Raw genomic sequence first — 18,011 nt, 5'->3', positions numbered from 1 at the left:
AGCTGAAACTTCACTTCTTTATTTTCTGTACCAGGAGATACCTCTTGTGACTTTTAACATTTCATTTGGATTTTCCTTCTGTGATGTGCTTTTCTTTCCATCTATTATCACCTCACATGTAGTTTCTTACTCCTACACACATTTTACTTTAATTTTGGGTTGTCCTGGTAGAGAAGTCTTTGAAAACTAAGATCATGATTTTGCGTATGATTATTAACCAGGAGAAGTGAATGAGTGAAAAGAAGAGCTATAAAAAAATTGCTTTGGGTAGATTTCTGTTTATTTTCTGTTCTTTGCTTTGAAAGGTTAAGAATCCTAGAACATTAGATCTGTAATATGAAGTCATGCCATCCAAATTTATTTTATAGCAGATAAAAATGATATGAGGGCATGGTTCATAGGTTATCAGTGTCAGAGAAAGGACCAGAAATCAGGTCTGCAGACTTCTTGTCAAATGATTTTCCTGTTGATTCTAAAACAGTTTGTCATCTCTAACTCATGCTCTATGTCTTATATTCTCTTGCTCTTTTATCTCTTTTGCATGCATATATACACATACACATTACACCTGTGCACATACATCTCCTTTCACCTATGTCTACCTATATCCAAACATTTTTAAAATGACCATTTATTTATACAAAAGACTGACATTAGATGTGGAATATACAATCAGGGCTGAAACTCATAGAGCATTTTAAGTTTTATTGGCAGGGGGAGAATAAAAGGATAATTTGTTTAGCATATGAATTTACATATATAAATATATGATTTACAATTGTAATTTTATTCCAGCAAAGTTTCATATGTTAAACTCTATAAACATGTTTATGTTCATCTTTCTTAGCTAACACTTTGTGTAAAGGTTGACTCCCTAGAACTATCACATTCTAAAATTTTAAACTGCCCATTGACTTTTCCTAAAATTGGAAGCCTGTAGATTTGTGCACCTAGGGCCAAACTTTGTAACCACCTCTAAGAAGACCAAATCTCATTTTCTCTGGAAACTCCTGCTTTAAAGGACCTGTTTCTCTGTGAGCTTCTGTGAGCAGGATGAAAGTTTACTCATTGTATCCCCAGTGTTGAGCACAGTGGCTGGCCCATGGTAGACGTTTAAATCTTTGTTGAATGCACAAATACTGACAAACAAATGGCGGTAGCAGCAGTTTCACAGCATTTAGTTCTTGGTGACCAGAGTGTTAAGAAAACTGACATCAGCCTGACAAGCTTCTACTGGGCATCAGAACTGGGAAATATACAGTTATTTTCTTCTTGTTTTAGATACAATTTTTTTTAAGGAACTTTAAAAAATAATAGACAAAATTTATAAAAATCATTTCATTGTCACCCTTGTTTTTTAGTGAACAACAAGATTGTGAAATTGCTCAGGAAATCCAAGAGAAGCTGGCAATTGAGGCAGAGAGACGACGCATTCAGGAGAAGAAAGATGAGGTATAACTTAGTGTCCTTCCACCTCATGGAGAAAAGGGATGCTCCGCTCTGTAGCAAACTGAGTATCCACAGGCTCAATATAGTGTTGCTGGATAGGCAGCAGAACTATCCTCATGTAAGGTGGAATAGTCCAAGCATTACCCTCCAAGGACCGCTGTTTATTGCCTTTTGATCAGTTGTGGAAGTGGTGAAGTCTTAAGAGGTAATAATGGGTAATTTGACATAAGATGTCTGCCCCTGGTTTATTCAAAGCATCTTTAGAGGGAGCAGAGTTTGAGTGTACCGTGAACAGGAGTCAGGGAGTAGTAATTGTGAGAGGCCAGGGACTGTCAGTTGCTCTCCTTCCCTCTCTTTTTCCTAATTTTTTGCTCTTTCATGATATGCTAGCTCAAAGAACTGAATTGTTTAATTATGAATATATATTTTTTAAGTTGCATTGTTTTAAAACTGAAAATGATTCAAATTAGCAATAGTATTTGGTTTTTAAGAAACTTGAGTTTATTTTTGTGCTGTATTTTCAGCACTTCCTAGAAATAGTTGTATTTCAGTTTGTACCAACTCTTTGCCTGTTTCACAACAACTGTGCTGTTCTTGTTCACTGTCTTGATTTACAGCAGAGAGGAATCGATCCAGAGATACTTTCTTGGGTTAAAGAGGGCACTATTAATAATTATATAAATGGGTGTCCTAGCAAACTGGCACCTATGATCACCCTATTAAATAGATATGATAAGGGTCATTAGTAATCCAGCCTACACACACGGCTGTTCTCACTGAGCCACCTTTGTTCTGATAAGATTTCTTTTTAATGTCACGTGAGTGTAAGTCTCCTGGTATGATTTTGTTGTTTCTTCTGTGAGTAAGAATTAGGAATTTTGTTCCTTCCCATTAACACAGGGGACTCTTCTTACTACAGCATGTGTTGTCTCTCTATAGTCAAGACTTGGCTTTGGTGATGAAACTGGGTGCTGAAAGAAGTGATTATATTATGTAGACAGGAAACCTTCTGTTTAAAAAAATATCAGCATAATAAAGTTGGCTTCTTATAAATGCTGCTGGCATCCTGTGATTTTTTTTTCCCCATTCAGGGAAAAACAGGATAGAAAGAGATACCAACACACTTTATTTTAGGCCAATATTATGCTTTCATGTAGAATCTAAATAATAATTGGAATAAGAAATATCCTGGCAAGCCGTGCATTGATTAACCTCATTTTTCAGATAAAGAAATTTAGTCTTAAAGAATTGACTGGTCCCAGGCAATAATAAGACACCACAGAAATGTCTGTGTATTTGGGTTGCGTGACTGACTGATTCTGACTTAGATAATGCGGTTGCATGGTGGTAAAAGTGTGGACTTCGGAGTTTGGCTGATCTAGGTTTGAATGTCAGCTCCTTAACTTTTAGCTCTCTGACTTTCAGGATCTCACTTCACCTTGCAGAATCTCAGGTTCCTAATTGGGAAGTCATAATAATTGTACGTACCCTAAAAGGTTGTTGAGGTTTAAATGAGGCAATGTATATAAGACTTGGCAAATTAATAATTGCTTTTCCCTTTTTGCTTTCATGCCAGGTGTTTTTCCTACCATTCTAAGCTGCCCCTTATAAAAACCAGGATTTCTTTTATGAAGAGACATGCAGAATTAGAAAGGGGAATAAATAAACAGGTGAAGGATGTTCCACCATGGTGTGATCTGAAGGGTCTGCAAGAATTTCCTTGCTGTTACAGGCCTCCCAGTAGCTTTTTTTCCACTTCTGTTTGACCTGAAATGTTCCTCCTTCCCCAGTACAGTGGAGAGATTGAATGAAAAATTCATTTATGGAGGTTTAGTGAGGTAACCTTTAAAAATGCCCTTCAGTTTTTTTGACTTTCAGCTCTTGCCTTAGATTAGAAGACTGCTGTGCCAAGATCTTGTTTTATCATAGAAAAGTGTGGCTTTCATTTGACTAATCTGTTGTTAAACGTAAAATAAACAAAATTTGCATTATAAAAGTTTGTTATTGAAGGATGTAAGATAATGCTTATTTGTTTTAGTCCATTGGAAACAGGGTGCCTCATAGGCAGAGGAGACAGAGTGAAACAGTAGTGCTAATACTGCTGGCAAGCACTTGAAAAAGGATTTCCTTGTTACTCATGAACTGTCCTAATCTCCCCCCTCACCTCCTACCCTGTGCTCTTCTACTTCCCTGTAGTGTCTGCTCAGTTAATGAGTTCTTATTCAGCATCAGGGCTGTGGAAAATTCCTCTCTGGATTTTTACCCACATCTCTTAGAGATTTTATGGGGTCAGTTCTGCTTAGGAACTTTAAAACTTAATGTATAACATCCCCAAAACAACCATATGTAGAGGCCAACACCCCTGTCCTTTGTGGCAGAGATTTTTTTCTGAACAACTTTATGTGTGAGAAATAGTGGAATTATACAGCTTTGTGTGGGTGCATTAGCATTTCTAGCTTTGTTATGGTATAATTTTATTGTATTTTTTTTAACAGAGTACAGATGTAAGGAAAGTAGCATTTCCATGTAGGGAGACAGATGTGGAAAAGTTAACAAAAAAACAACAAAACTTTTTACCAGCATACTGCCCCCCCCCGCCCTGTTCTCTTTGTCTCTTTTATTTTTGTTTTCTTATTTAACTTTTACAGCAGTGCCTTTCACTTTAGGGTCCCTTGTTAAAGGGACTCATAGACTTTGGAGGTACTGAACTGTATGAGTTTGTGATTAATAAAAGTGGATAAATTCCATTGGGTTGTTTCTCTGCAGTTACAGCATAACCATGTGCCCAGTGCTGTTTATTAAAACCAAGGTATATGTGTGTAATTGATTTAGCTTAGTTATTCTTAAAACTCTTAACTCGTGTGTATTGTACGTGTGTGAATAACTAGACATACACATGTATGTTTGAACTTAAGTACAAATATATGTGAATGTGCAACTATTTTAGGAAAAAAAATTTTTTGTTTAAATAAACATAATGGCCACATGTTATGAAAAGTCTATGGCACTAGTCCAAGAATTTGAAGCCATTTTAATATGAGCTGTTAAGGAATAAATTTAGTAACCATTTTACGTTAAAAACTAGTGTGACCCATGATTCTTTCACATAGCATTCCCAAGGTGATTAGAATCTCATATAATAAAAGAATACTTATAAAACTTGGGTAGAGAATTGGCCCACATAGCAATGCATTTAACTATTAATAAGATTCTCATGTTTTGGGCACTTAAAAAATAAGTTATAAATACATGGTCAGAAAGTGGTGTGGGAGGGAGACCTCTTTTCGAGCCCAGTGTTCTCAGGGTGAGAAAATTCTTCCTTCTCTTCATATCCTAGTTAATGTGATGTTTTTAAAACCCATATACTTGGTATTATCCTGTATACTTGGTCTTGTAGAGTAACTCTTTTGGGATTTTACCTGCTTCGAGTTCCTACCAAAACAGATGTTAATTGCTTGTTTATAAAAAAAGCATAGCTATCTATTAAAACAGATTTTCCTTATTTTTTTCTTTCTGACAGTCATTCAACAGTCACATTTTCAAATTTCCTTTTCATTGTTTTTATACACAAGATTTACTGTTTTTGAAACCCACTGCCATTTTAGGATAGAAGGAAAATTTTAAGGGAGAAGTAACCCTGATATAAATCATATAAACCGTACAAATACTATAAGGAATCCATTTCATTAATTTGCCATCTACTGTCAATGATGTGCTGGGATCCATTGCATCTTGTTTGAATTAATACCTCTGTTATAGCACTTATCTTTGCATGTCTTACATTGTGCTAATTGTTTTGCTTAGATAGGAACTTTTAGGATAATGACCATATATCCTCTTCCCTATTTGGTCCCTAGTAGAATGTTTGGCCCATTGAAAGGGACCAGAAAGTAAATGTTTTCATAAAAATGGCCTTCCTCCAGCATTTCAGCGTTTCTTAACTGTGTTCTCTTTTTTCCAGAGTTGTGTGAGCTTGGATAACAGAAAAGGGGAAGGGGAAGCATAATGATAAAATCCATTCCAGTACATGTAGTTACTATGAAGCCTTCTCTGTAAAGGGACTATTTCTACAAATTAGGGCAAAATAAATTTCCCTGATTAATTTGTCTAATTAAAAACAATTGAAAATGACTTCAAAAAGGGCTTTAGAGATCTTTTAGATTTGTTTACCCAAGTTATGTTGTGTAAAGCACTAATTCCATGTAAGGTTTTAATTTTTATGTGAAAAAAGGCTTCTGTCATCAAATACTTTTGGAGAATCCTGGGTTACAGAAAGACAATGGGTTTCTTTTATCAAAGTTTTTTTCATATGCCAATGCACTTTTTAGATTTAGTATGATACATGTTTTCCGTTGAATGCTTTATGTTTCCTCCCTCCCTCCCTCCCTCCCTTTCTTCCTTCCTTCCTTCCTTCGAAACTGCTGTAAAGTAGGAAGCTGAGGACCAAGGAAGCTGTTTATGTCAAAGATGGCTAAACTTGTTACCACATCTTTCAGGGGAAATTACTTTATATTACTTTATATTGAATTTTATATTACTTTATATTGAAATCACCTAACTGGACTTCTTGCACAGTAAAGAATGGAAAGGAAAGGAGGCTGAATTGGACTCAGCCTTGCTATAATCCAACAGCAATTTTCCTTTGAATCCTTTATCCCTTCCCCACTCAAGCCTAGCAAACCTTTTTTTCTTGCCCAGACATTTCTTACCCAGTAAATTTCTTTACTCATTTACTAAAAAATGAGCCTGAGGGCTTTTTAGAAAAGCAAAAATGCTAAGGTGCATGGCACATTATGGCTATTATTATTTTCCTACAGGATTAAAAGTACTTCCTTTGACTGTTCAATGTGTTGCAGAGAAGGGACATCATCCTTGTTTCTCTCCTGATTCTTTACGCTAGGAGTACAGCTTATTACTATATATTCATAAAAACTAAATTTAATAGCAGGAAAGCAATTATAAGATCTCTGGAGTGTAGTTTAATAATTTCTGCTGGAAGTTGGGCCTGATAATTTTCCTTCATATATTTTTTTCCTCAGCTGTGGCAGGGGAAAATTTTTGTTTTCTGTAAAGAAAAGCACTTAAGAAAATGTGTTGAGTGCTTACTAAGTATGAAAACTCAGTGAAGCATTTGAATTTTCTTTCAACTTCTGCAGTAAAAAAGTATAGGAATTTGGGAAACTATATAACAGATGATAGTTTTGGGAGAGCAAGTTGTCTGTTCCATCATCATTTCTCTTCCTAACTGATTTATATATTACTTTGTAAAACATGAGCGATAATGAACCTGGCACAGGGCCTGGAATGTGGCAGACTCTCACAAGTTTTTTAAAATAATGTATTAGGGAGTCAAAGACATTTGAACCTGGGAGAGCCCTTTAAGACTGAGTAGTTCAAACTCTTTATTTTATAGATAAAGAACTGAGGCCCAAAGAATTTCATTTTGGTAGTTAGTGTTACTCTACCAATGTCTCTTTAAAGCATCTCTGGCTTGAACTGGAAGGGGAAAGAGAATCATCTTAGCTGTTGGATTTAGGAGATATGTTTTTCCATCAAAGTATTAGAAATCCAGATGTCTATCTATGAAAATTATATATGTATATTAAGTGGAATCATGTTCTTCACCTTTCATTCTGAGATTCAGCATTTTGTGAGTACCCACTAAAGTGTCTGATACCATAGTGTGGGCTTTTACATAGATTATTTATCTTATAGATATGCCTTTCTTGATCAGGAAAATAAAATAGGGCTTCCTTTAGAGTGGTGATTTACAAGCTTTATTTAACCGTTGAACTCTTCAAACAAAATTTTATGAGGTGCCCCAGCATAGAAATCAATTAAAATTAGTGTGTTAGTAGATATTTATAAATTCAAATTTAGTCATATATTTAATAAACTCAGATTTATGATACTATTTTGATTAATAGTAGATGTTGAGGATTTGGATAATTGTTGCTAACCTCAGCATCCAACTTAGTTCCGCATTAACATGAAAATACTTGGATTTATTCTGGTGAATTTTTTGCTTTTTGCCTTGTAATGTTAGTATAGTCTTCACTTGGACTTATTTTAGAAAATTCAGAAAATAGTAATTCTTATTTCAAATTTACCTCATTAATATATAAATTTAAGCACTCCTTGCATTCCTTATTACAAATCTAAAAAAAGTAAGTACTCCAAACAACTTACCATTTTTATTACCATTTACCACTGAATATTGTTTCCATATTTATATCATTCTTTAAGAATCTAGTGACAACTATGGACCTTCTTGTCAGAAAAGTATACATGAACATAAAAGTTTATGTACTATTTTAAAGGGCTCTGATAGAAATAATTGTTGGAATGAAAACACTGAACTGAACTTGTCACTCTTCACCCCCTACATAAGAAACTCCAGATGTCTTAAGATTGTGTATGAGGAAATCCTGTGATCCAGCCTCAGACCATGTTTCCAACTTCACCTTCTACAATACTCTATTAAACTGTTGGTAGCTCTCTATATTGGCATCTATTAAAATGTTCATACCTTTTGGAGTGTTCTCTTTCCCCACTTTGCCTATTGGAATTTTGTTATTTGTTCAAAACTTAATAGTAATGCATGCCTTACACAATTTCTTTAAACAGAAATAATATTTCCTCTTCTTTACTCCTGCAGATAATTTAACCCTCTTTCTGTGGCATTTATAAGTTTATTTTACCATAGTTATTTATATATCCCTTTGTTTTCATAGGGCAGTAGTAATGTTTTGGTGATGTTTTGGGGAACAGGATCAGTATATTATCCATCAATCTGTACTTCACAGTACCTCACACATAGTAACTGCTAAAAACTTGCCTGGGAATAAAGCAGGCAGTGAGACATGAGGAAGACTGCTTTCTCCTTTACAGTTAAGATGATGGTGCTCTAATGCAATACTGAATCAGATTCACTGGAAGAACTATTTTTTTTTTTTAAATAATTTTCAAACTATTTTAAACTTTATAGATTATAATAATTCAGAAACTTTATAGATTATGATAATTCAAACTTACTCTCATCATAGACAGGGCCCATAAATGTGTTTTTTAAGTGTCCGAGGTGATTCTGGTGTATAACCAGCTTTAGAAAGTGCTAGGCTTGAGTTTCTTCAGTTTTGATTAGATTTAAATTTCAATTAAAATTTTTAAAAAGCCTTTTACACTCATCTGGATCAGGTGGATAATATGAGGTTAATACCAGAAAATCTGGTGAGCCATGGACAGAACCCATAAAAGCTTGCCGGTGGAATGTTGGCAGTTGACCTGTATGGTGACTGTATGAAGTTTGTTCATTCTCTGCTAATATTTATTTCTCTTCCCTCTGTATTTTCAGGACATAGCTCGCCTTTTGCAAGAAAAGGAGTTACAGGAAGAGAAAAAGCGAAAGAAGCACTTTCCGGATTCCTCTGGAGCCAAGGCATATGGAGATGGTTACTATTATGAAGAAGGAGGTAACACTACCTACATCATGACTTACTTAATCCTTAGACTCAATCACAAGAAAATACTTTGAAATTTATTCAGAGAGATCTGGGAAGGTTTCTTTTATCCCTGGGCATTGGTTACATTTAGATTTGTGACTAGACTCTGTCCAAATCTAATGAATTCACTGTCTTTGGTTGGATGACCAGAGCCATTTTAATGGCTGTTAAAACTTGAATTTGGTTTTGTAAGATGTGGCATGCATTCTTGTGTGCTGTAGCCACTTAGAATGCTGTATTATCTTCTAAGCACATAAAGTGGGGTGTGGAAAATGGTGGATGAGTCTCTGGACTTGACCTTTCTCAAGGTAGTCTGGGCAGTATTGTTTAAAGCAGCAAAGTATCATGAATAAAGAAGGTATTCCATGCATCATTTCCTTATAAAGTATGCTTTTTTCCATACTTCCTTTCTTTAATCTAGGCCAGTTGTTGAGCTTGCTGATGATAAACAGTATCAAATTTAAGATTTCCTGTTCATTTTTTGCTGTTGATGCTTTGTTGTTAGTTGATAACAGAATAGAATCTAACAGAGATGGAAGTCCTTCAAAATTCAACTTCTCTAGTGCCTGCTTTTGCATTATGGTGGTGGTGGCAGTTGCGGTGTTGGTGATTCTTTATCTTACAAGTGTGTTGGGAAAGGAGTATTTGCTAGTATTCTTCAGTCCTCAAAGGCCTGTGGTTTCCAGTGTCAGTATTTCCTGAAGTTCATTATGGAGTCCAGACTTAGGATAACAAGTGAATACAGCATGTAAGTGAGACTTCTAGAGAATAAAATACCAAAGGTATTAAGGTCAAAATACCAAAGGGCTTTGCAAACTAATTATCAATTGTTTCTCTGTAATTACATTATAAAATGGTAAGTAGGTATTTCTCTTCAATGAGTAGACTGAGAGGAATGCCTATGTTGGTGGTAGAATTATTTTAGTCTTGCCTAGTCACATTGTTGTTCTAAGTTTATCCTAATTGATATTGCTGAACTCTAGACCTATTTAATAAGCAGGTCAATTCTCTGTTTGTCATTGCTTGATGTATTCTTCCTCCATATGTAAAATGTTCAGCCCTTTCTGGTACTCATCTTCTTGATGCTGTTTTCTTCTTTTGAAGTCATGTATTATGTCATTTAAAAGAAAAATTATTTCCATATTTTGCTATACTAGACACCAGAAGTTACTCTTCAGCTTTAATTAAAATATTAGAAATGTGGTTAGATGGTTTTTGTTTTTATTTTTAGTTCTGCTTTGGAGTCATGCTCACTGCAAATAATAACTTCTTTAAACTTTTAAGTCGATAAAAACATTAGGAAGTCAAGTAATTAAGTACACTGTAAGTCTTTATTTTAGCCTTTCTCTATTAAAGCAGGTAGTAACTTGCTGATGGGACTCAAGCCTGGCTATTTTGACCTGGTTACTTTCTACCTGATTCATATATGGAGGGTAGGAGCCTGTGCTTAAAATTCAGTGATTTTTCAGCTATACCTAACAGTTAAAAAATATATATATTCTGAATTTATTTTTGTAGTCATATAGAAAGTGGCACATATGCTTGTTTTTAGGATTGGGGGAAGATTGGGGAACAGGAAGTAATGACCTTACTGAGCATGTGTGTGTAAGAATTGGGATTCCTCTTGCCTCAGCTGTTTTGTTGGAATAGTATATATTCCTGAACATATGATCCTCATTTATATGCCTTTGAGTTAGACCAACTTGAGTTCCCCGAAAACCATATTACAGTTCAGCTAATATCTACAAAACAATCACTGTGTTCTTTGCAGTGGTCCTTTCCCAACACATGTGGGATATTCTTTCATTGTACTTCTCTATCTTTATATGTAATATGATTTTTGCTTTACTTGCATAAGAATGACATTGTATCATTACAGAAATTGTCTTCTTTTCAGCATTTATTTTACTTAAGCTTTAATAATATTTGATCTTTTTGAAATGATCATTTTCTCCAAATTTGTAGTTTTCTCCAAATTTGAAATTATCTAAAACATCTGTCAAATTTATATCAGCATGAAATGGTATCGCTTATTCGTTTGTGTGTCCATGTTTTTCTTTCAAAGCCTGTACTGCAGACATATTAATGATTTTTTTTAGTCATAGTCTTTGGAGTCATAAGACTTGTATTCAAATTCTGTTTCTTCCTTACAAGAAGTGTAATTTTAAGAAAGTTATCTACTATATAATCTCTTCAAGCCTATTTTCTCATCTGTAAAATGGAGATTCTATAAATGCATCCTTCACATGGATATTAAGATCAAATAATGTAATTTTGATGTACTGTTGTTTATATATATACCAATGTTATATGTGTATAATATAATATTTTGTATATATAAACAAAAATAATCATTTTATTTTGAAAGACAAACATGGTGGCACACATATAAAATATGTATAGATCTATATTTTGGCTATGAGGGAGTTAATTATATTTGCCAAATAACTTCATCTCAAGTAACATATAAGTCTCAGTTAACTGGACAGGGTTTTAAAGGACTCAAACAGGTTTCTCCGTCCCTGCTTTTCTTTTTTTTTTTTTTCCTGCCCCAGGTTTAAAGATATCACAATAGGTAAATTACATAATAAGTATTTTTTCTACTCAACTCTATGAAAATGTGGTGATAGCTCTGCTCTGATTCTTACAACACATTTGCCTAAGGTAAAACTACTAATGTCAGTTAACTGTTCAGGAAGAATAAATAAAAACAAACCAAAACAATCATATCCTCACAAATCATGTTGAAAACAAAACTCTTCTTGTTCCTTTTGGGTTTAGAGAACTTCACTCTTGCAATGCTCTGTAGACTAATTTTGGTATTAGCATTATAAACCATTGTTCTCTGGATGTGGCCCTTATTTAAATAACTGGTCAATATTTTATTTATTTACAGCAGTAGTCAGTTGACTCTTCTTAATTGTCAGGATACATTTAAAATAATAATTTGGTTAAAAGAGCAGATACTTTCTTATCACACAGAATAATTATTCTTTTGCTTTTATGTAAAAAATAAATTTAACCATGAATTATGAAGGTAGATACTTTTACAGACTGTTTAGAAGACAGATTTAATTTAGATGGCACCTTTGTAGCAAATTTCCTTTTCTTATGGAACACTAAGAGAAAACACTTTGAGGTTTTTTAATAGAAGTTTACCACATCAGTGATGCAATTACCTTTTATTTCCCCCTTTGCATCATTGATACAATTTCCTCTTATCTTCTCCTTATTCTGTTCCCTTATCAGATTAACGATACCAAAGTATAAAAAACCGTAAAAACCTAAAAACTAAGAAAACATATACTTCTTTATATTCCTTCACTTCCCATAAAAATTACTATTGCTGTTTCAAGTGTAAATCAGCAAGTGATTAATTTCAACAGGGAACAGTGTATTTTAGCAGTTTTCCATGGAATTGGGATTGTTGCTTTTTTTTTTTCAAAACATAATTATAGTCTTAAATAATGTTATAAATATATGCTCTTGCAAACATATTTTGCTTCCTTTGTTCTCATAGTGTTCTGGTGCCTAAATGAGACCTGACAAAACATCTATCTATGTTCTGTTTCAGAAGTTTGTGTTAAACTTAGAGGCTTGCATATTTAGCACATATTTAAATCAATTTTTATACAAAGAAAACAATATTACAGATTTTTTTTTGAAATGTATTTAGGAATTGACCCTTATTTACTTATTCCATGCTGGCATCTTTTTAAAATTTTTTCTTCTGCCAAGTTTAAAGTAAGATTGGGGGCAGAGTTATCTAAAGATAACGGGCTTATTCATTTAAAATCCTCTCACTCCATCCTTGTCCACATTGAACTATAATATTGGGCTATTTTCTGAAGTGCTTGAGAATGGTTACACAAACCAACTAAGGAGGAAGATAAATGAATATTAAAATCTGTGGATTATCTCCTCGAATGAAGCAAAAATTAGCAACATTCTGAAAAGACTAATGTAGCTTCATTGTCATTTCCAGTAATAATATTTGGAAAGCCTCTGAATGAAATCACGAAGTTTATGTTCTGTCTTACAAGACTCCTTCACCCCCTACTTTTTTCCTCTATACCAATTCCAAATTGGTTTTATAAGTAGATTTTAACATTTAATGGCTGCTATTGTTGTTATTGGCAAATATGAGAGTATTGTGCTTACCTAATCATGATAAAGCTCTTTCTTCAGATTTGAGTTCTTCCACTTAATTTTATTTGAGTGTTTTAGCTTTTTGGCTATGTACCTAGAATCCTTCGTATATGCATGGACCCTTTCAGTAAATACTCATCCCCTCTTCTCAATTTAAATTGAAAAAGCAGTTCTAAGTTAAAATGTTGAATTTGGGCCCTGTCTCTCCCCTGTGTAATGAGTTCATTAAGTTAACCTGCATCTCTATTTTTCACATCCCTCCACCTCCACTCAGACCAGTCAAGGTCAAGGAGGGCCAGGGAATTGGGTTCTGGATTCTCAAGGCCTCATAGACTCCAAAATGATGGGAAACCTGTGAAGCAGAGGAATGAGAAACCAAAAATTCCAATGGAGAATATGGAAGAGCTGGAAGACCATCATTTATCAGAGAGATCTCTGTCATCCCCTAGCTGGAGCAGAGTGAGGGATGATCCCCAAATTAACATTGAACAGCATGAAAGGAAATGGTCTGGTCGTGAGAGGCTTCCGCAACCTACACTTCCCAGGATCAGTGGTGAGATGTTTCTAAGCACTGAATTTGATGATTGGAAGGCTAATAGTAGCCATCAGACTCGGAATTGGGAAAAACGATCCCAACACCAAGACCGACTTTCACCGAAGTCCCCACCGAAAGCAGGGCATCACTACAAGGAAGCTGTATGTGGGAGGGACCATGGGCAGGGTGAGCACAGAAAAAGGAGACACAGGCCAAGGACTCCTCCCTTCTCAGAGAGTGAGGAACGGCTCCACCTCAGTGACACAGGTAATAAAAGACAGTCTCATTGGAAGCCATGTGCAAACCAGTATATTTATAATGAGTATCTTAAGCAACCTTTTCTTCCTCTCTAATTTGAGTATATGGCTTTCAAATAAATCCTGCAGCCAAATATTACAAAAGATATTTACCCAATATTTGTACCTTTCCTTTTCTGTCTTCTATGGGGATGCACTAATTCCTTGGAAGGTTCTTCTTGCCCCAGGTTGTGCAGTGGAGGTGCCCATCCCAGAAGCAATTCTTCATTCACCAAGACCTTACATCAGAGATTCTGAAACCAAGTCAAAGCTCCTGAATTTCTTGTTTTATATTAGTGAACCCAGAATTCTGATGATACTACCTTCATAGTATTTACCTAACTAGAACTAACAGGACTGGAAATATTAGATTTTTCTTTGCCTCATTTTTCCAGCTATAAAATGAGGGGATGAATGGACAGTCCTTTAAGACAGCATTTTTCCAGTTGTGGGCCTCAGTTCATTTTCATCAAAATTAGCTGGCCTGTTTGCTAAAAATGCAAATTTTTGAGTCACCTATATTTACTGAATTATCATCTCTGCAGTGGGGCCTGGCAGTTTGGGTATGTTTTAGATCTAGAGGTGATTCTTAAATACCAAAATTCTTAAGTACCATAGCTATTAATTTAATTTTTATGCTCTGTCTCCAACTCTAACTCTGCAACTGATGTTCTGAAGTGTCAATACCAAATAAGTTCTCAGTATGTGTGTAGGACTGAGATGAATATTAGAGTTAAACCTCTAATTTTTGACACCTCTGAGGCTTAATTTTGAAGTCTACTGTTTAATTAGTAATGGCTGTTTGTATTCTTGTCTGACGACTGCTGTGGCAATGTTTTCCACGTGGCTGTAACTCCTGAAATCATAGCAACACACTATCTGGTATCTTAATTACCATACTTATCTTTCTTGTTCCATTTTACTCGTATTGAAGTTTTACAGAATTGGAAGGATTATTGGAAGGAGGACTGAGGAAATACCTATTCTAATTTTCTGCCTCATCCTTGCCAAATCAAGCTCCACTTTTGGTTTGGAAACTGATTTCTAGGTTTCAGATTCAGGTTATTTCAGTTGGTGTTCTTTCTATCACTTTATCTCTTATTACAGGACTTGGTTATAAAGAAAATTAAAATTCACTTCAACAAGCCATACTGAGTATCCTACCATAAATATTCTTGCCTCAGGCTTTATGCTTGGATCTAAGCCTCAGAGGGTAATAGTCAAGCCAAAAAGATGGCTATATGAACAAACAATTGCAAATGAGATAAGCTCCTTCAGGGAACCATGAACAAAGAGCTATGGGAAGATAAAGGAGGAAGTAAAATCTATCTGCAGTAGACTTCTTGAGGAGGTTGCAGTATTCCAGGTTTAGACAGACACTGGAGCTCCATAGGTGTGAGGGACTTGGGGGCAAGAATGGTGATCCCACCTACATCTACTTTCTGATTCTGTGGATCTGACCTTTTAAGTGCTCTGAGAGCTGACTGGTAACCTTTTATGCCTTATGGTTAAACAGGCTTAGGGAGCATGAAACTAAACACAGACCCAAAGGTCCTAGTACTGGGACTGCAGACATGTTTTTCTATTTGCCAGTACAAGGATGTAAAAACAGTGTAGCTAGGCAGGTATTAAAATGACTAGAAACAACATAAGCTGCTTATACTCAGCCAGCTTTTCAAATTTTATCTCCCTAGTTCTGTAGGCATTTGATTTTATGACCACCTGGAATAGGTCAGAAGATCACATTATACTATAATTACTAGATACATGTATCTATTCTTGTTATTGTAAAGGCCCAGTTCTTAATGTTAGCATAGACCAAAGTTTTATTTAACTCAATGAATAAACTAGCAGGACAGCAAAGAGCAGGCTCTGAGAGCATTTGCAGAACAAGATTTCTGGAGTCACCTGAAAATGAAATGCAAAATAAAATTAGTAAATTAAATGTAAGATTTGTTAACTTACTACAGGACATTAAAACCAGGCTACCTTTAAGGGTGACTCCTCTGTTGGGCTTTAAATTCATTAACAGCTTACCATTTTCTACAGGTTAAATTCTAACCCCTCAGGACCATAAAACATCTGCACCTCTCAGCTCTGAATTGTTAGTCAGACATACTGTGACATTCCCCAGGAATGTCAGACCAATTTATTGCAAAATGGTCTACCAAAGAATCTTTCGGTTATCATTTTCCCATTTTCCACTCTTGGATAATTTTTTCTTGAATACTTTTTAACAATGTTATCTTAGTCTATCAGAATGTATTTAAGGGGGGAAGCTTTATTTGTGTTCATTTAGGTTCGTTCCTATGTACTTAAACTGGAAAGTGATAAACAGAAAAAGACAAGGAAGAATTAGATTAAGAAATGAAGGTGAAACTTGAAAATATTGCTTACCATAGTGCCTGAAAGTTACTTTCCAGATTCTGTTTAGGCTACCAAAATGAAGGCATCCATTCTGTTAATACCCTTCAATTAGCTCTCTATATAATTTTAAAAGCATCTTCTCTTTTCTGTAATGACAGCCTTGTACCCTACTATCTGCAATTTCTTCTTAAATATTTACAAAAGCTCCTTTCACTTCTGGTACTAGGGCACTACAGTGAGTGGACAATCCTGCCAGTCCAGAAATCCAGTATCCCAGGCAGTGGGTATTTTCTACTCAAGAGACTCTTAGGTTTCCATGATCCATCAGGGGGTCAAATAAACTATTTCCCTCTAAATATTTGGGGCTGAGAGAGATTACCTAAAATTCTGACACTTATTAGTGAAACCATTCTCTTTTTAACTACCAAAGGTCTCAGTCTTCTTACCACCCTGCCAAACCAATTAAGACCATTAATTTGACTATTTCATTTGAATATCTTTCAGGTGTTTTTTGTTAGAATGTAAAACAAAATATTTTCTCAGTTAATTCTGTGTTGTAGGGTAGGAGGTATAACAGTGGAGAAAGTTTGGTGTCTTGAAATCTGAGCATATCCCACTTTATCATTCTTTTCACGGGTGGCAAAATTGAAGGAGCTAGGCATAAGTGTGCTCTTTCCCATTGTCCTTGACTAGGTTTTGGACCACTAATTGTAGTATCATTTTTCTATACATAGGCTTATAGTATAGCAGTCCACTTTGTTTGCTGTCCTTGCCCAAAACTAATTTACCTATTGTTCTGGTTTGCTAAAGCTGCTGTTATACAAAATTCCAGAAATGGCTTGGCTTTTATGAAGGGGATTTATTAGTTCACAAATATCCATAAAAGTGTCCAACAAGAGGATACCTTCACTGAAGAAAGGCCAGTGATACCGGAACACCTCTGTCAGCTGGAAAGGCACATGGCTGTCACCTGCTCGTCCTTTGCTCCTGGGTTCCAGTTTCAAAATGCCTTTCTCCAAAATGTCTCTGGGCTTCTGTCTCTCTTCTCTTCTCTCAGCTCTCTGCTTGGTTCTCCTGGGACATTTCTTTCTGAGTGTCCCAGAGTCCTCTCTTAGCTTCTCCGGAGCAAACTCCAGGCTTTGTCTTGTAGCTTAGCCTCTCCAAATGTCCTTCTGTTGGCATTTTCCAGCATCTCCAAGGGTCTAGGTCTGTGTCAGCTCTTAGCTTCTCCTGGGGGCAAACTCTGGATTACATATTTTAGCTTCTTTCCAAAATGTCTCTCTCAGCTTCTTTGAGCTCCTTCTCTGTGTGGAGCTCTCTTAAAGGACCTCTGTGATCTAATTAAGACCCACCTAGAATGGGTGGGGTCACATCTCCATGGAAATAATCTAATCAGTGTTCTCACCCACAGTTGGGTGGGTCACATCTCCATGGATGCAACCTAATCAAAGATCACACTCATAATAAGTCTTCCCCCACAAGATTGCATTAACAAACAGTCTTTCCTGGGGTATGTAACAGTCAAACCAGCAAACCTATATAATTTCATTTATTTCCTCTGAAATATTTCTTTCAGGTGATGACAAAGCAATAATTCAGGAAAGTTTATATTCCATTTAAATATGGTTCACTCCTGGGAATATTCCACTGTTTTCTTGCTATCCCAAGCCGTAAGAAATCTATGTTAAAACCAGCCCTGCCCAGCATAAACTT

At 35.4% G+C, this 18,011-nt stretch overlaps 1 protein-coding gene across 4 annotated transcripts in view; it reads left to right on the top strand.

Moving 5' to 3' along the window:
* CCDC50 (coiled-coil domain containing 50) overlaps positions 1-18,011 on the top strand; it is a 104,257-nt gene that overhangs the window by 32,994 nt on the left and 53,252 nt on the right. For 3 of the 4 annotated variants that reach the window (XR_005217307.1, XR_005217306.1, XM_037838266.1), the window contains exons 4-6: positions 1,362-1,452; positions 8,804-8,921; positions 13,375-13,902. Coding sequence is in view for 2 of the 4 variants with exons in the window: in XM_037838266.1 (XP_037694194.1) it covers positions 1,362-1,452; positions 8,804-8,921; positions 13,375-13,902 (737 nt within the window). In the remaining 2 variants the exon portion in view is untranslated. The remainder of the gene's footprint in view (positions 1-1,361; positions 1,453-8,803; positions 8,922-13,374; positions 13,903-18,011) is intronic. The other variant, XM_037838269.1, reaches the window with a different exon arrangement.

The sequence above is a fragment of the Choloepus didactylus genome, chromosome 1, assembly GCF_015220235.1.
Source record: "Choloepus didactylus isolate mChoDid1 chromosome 1, mChoDid1.pri, whole genome shotgun sequence".
In the NCBI taxonomy this organism is placed as follows: domain Eukaryota; kingdom Metazoa; phylum Chordata; class Mammalia; order Pilosa; family Megalonychidae; genus Choloepus; species Choloepus didactylus.
The sequence above is the reverse complement of the archived record's forward strand: the minus strand, read 5'-3'. Positions and strand labels throughout refer to the sequence as shown.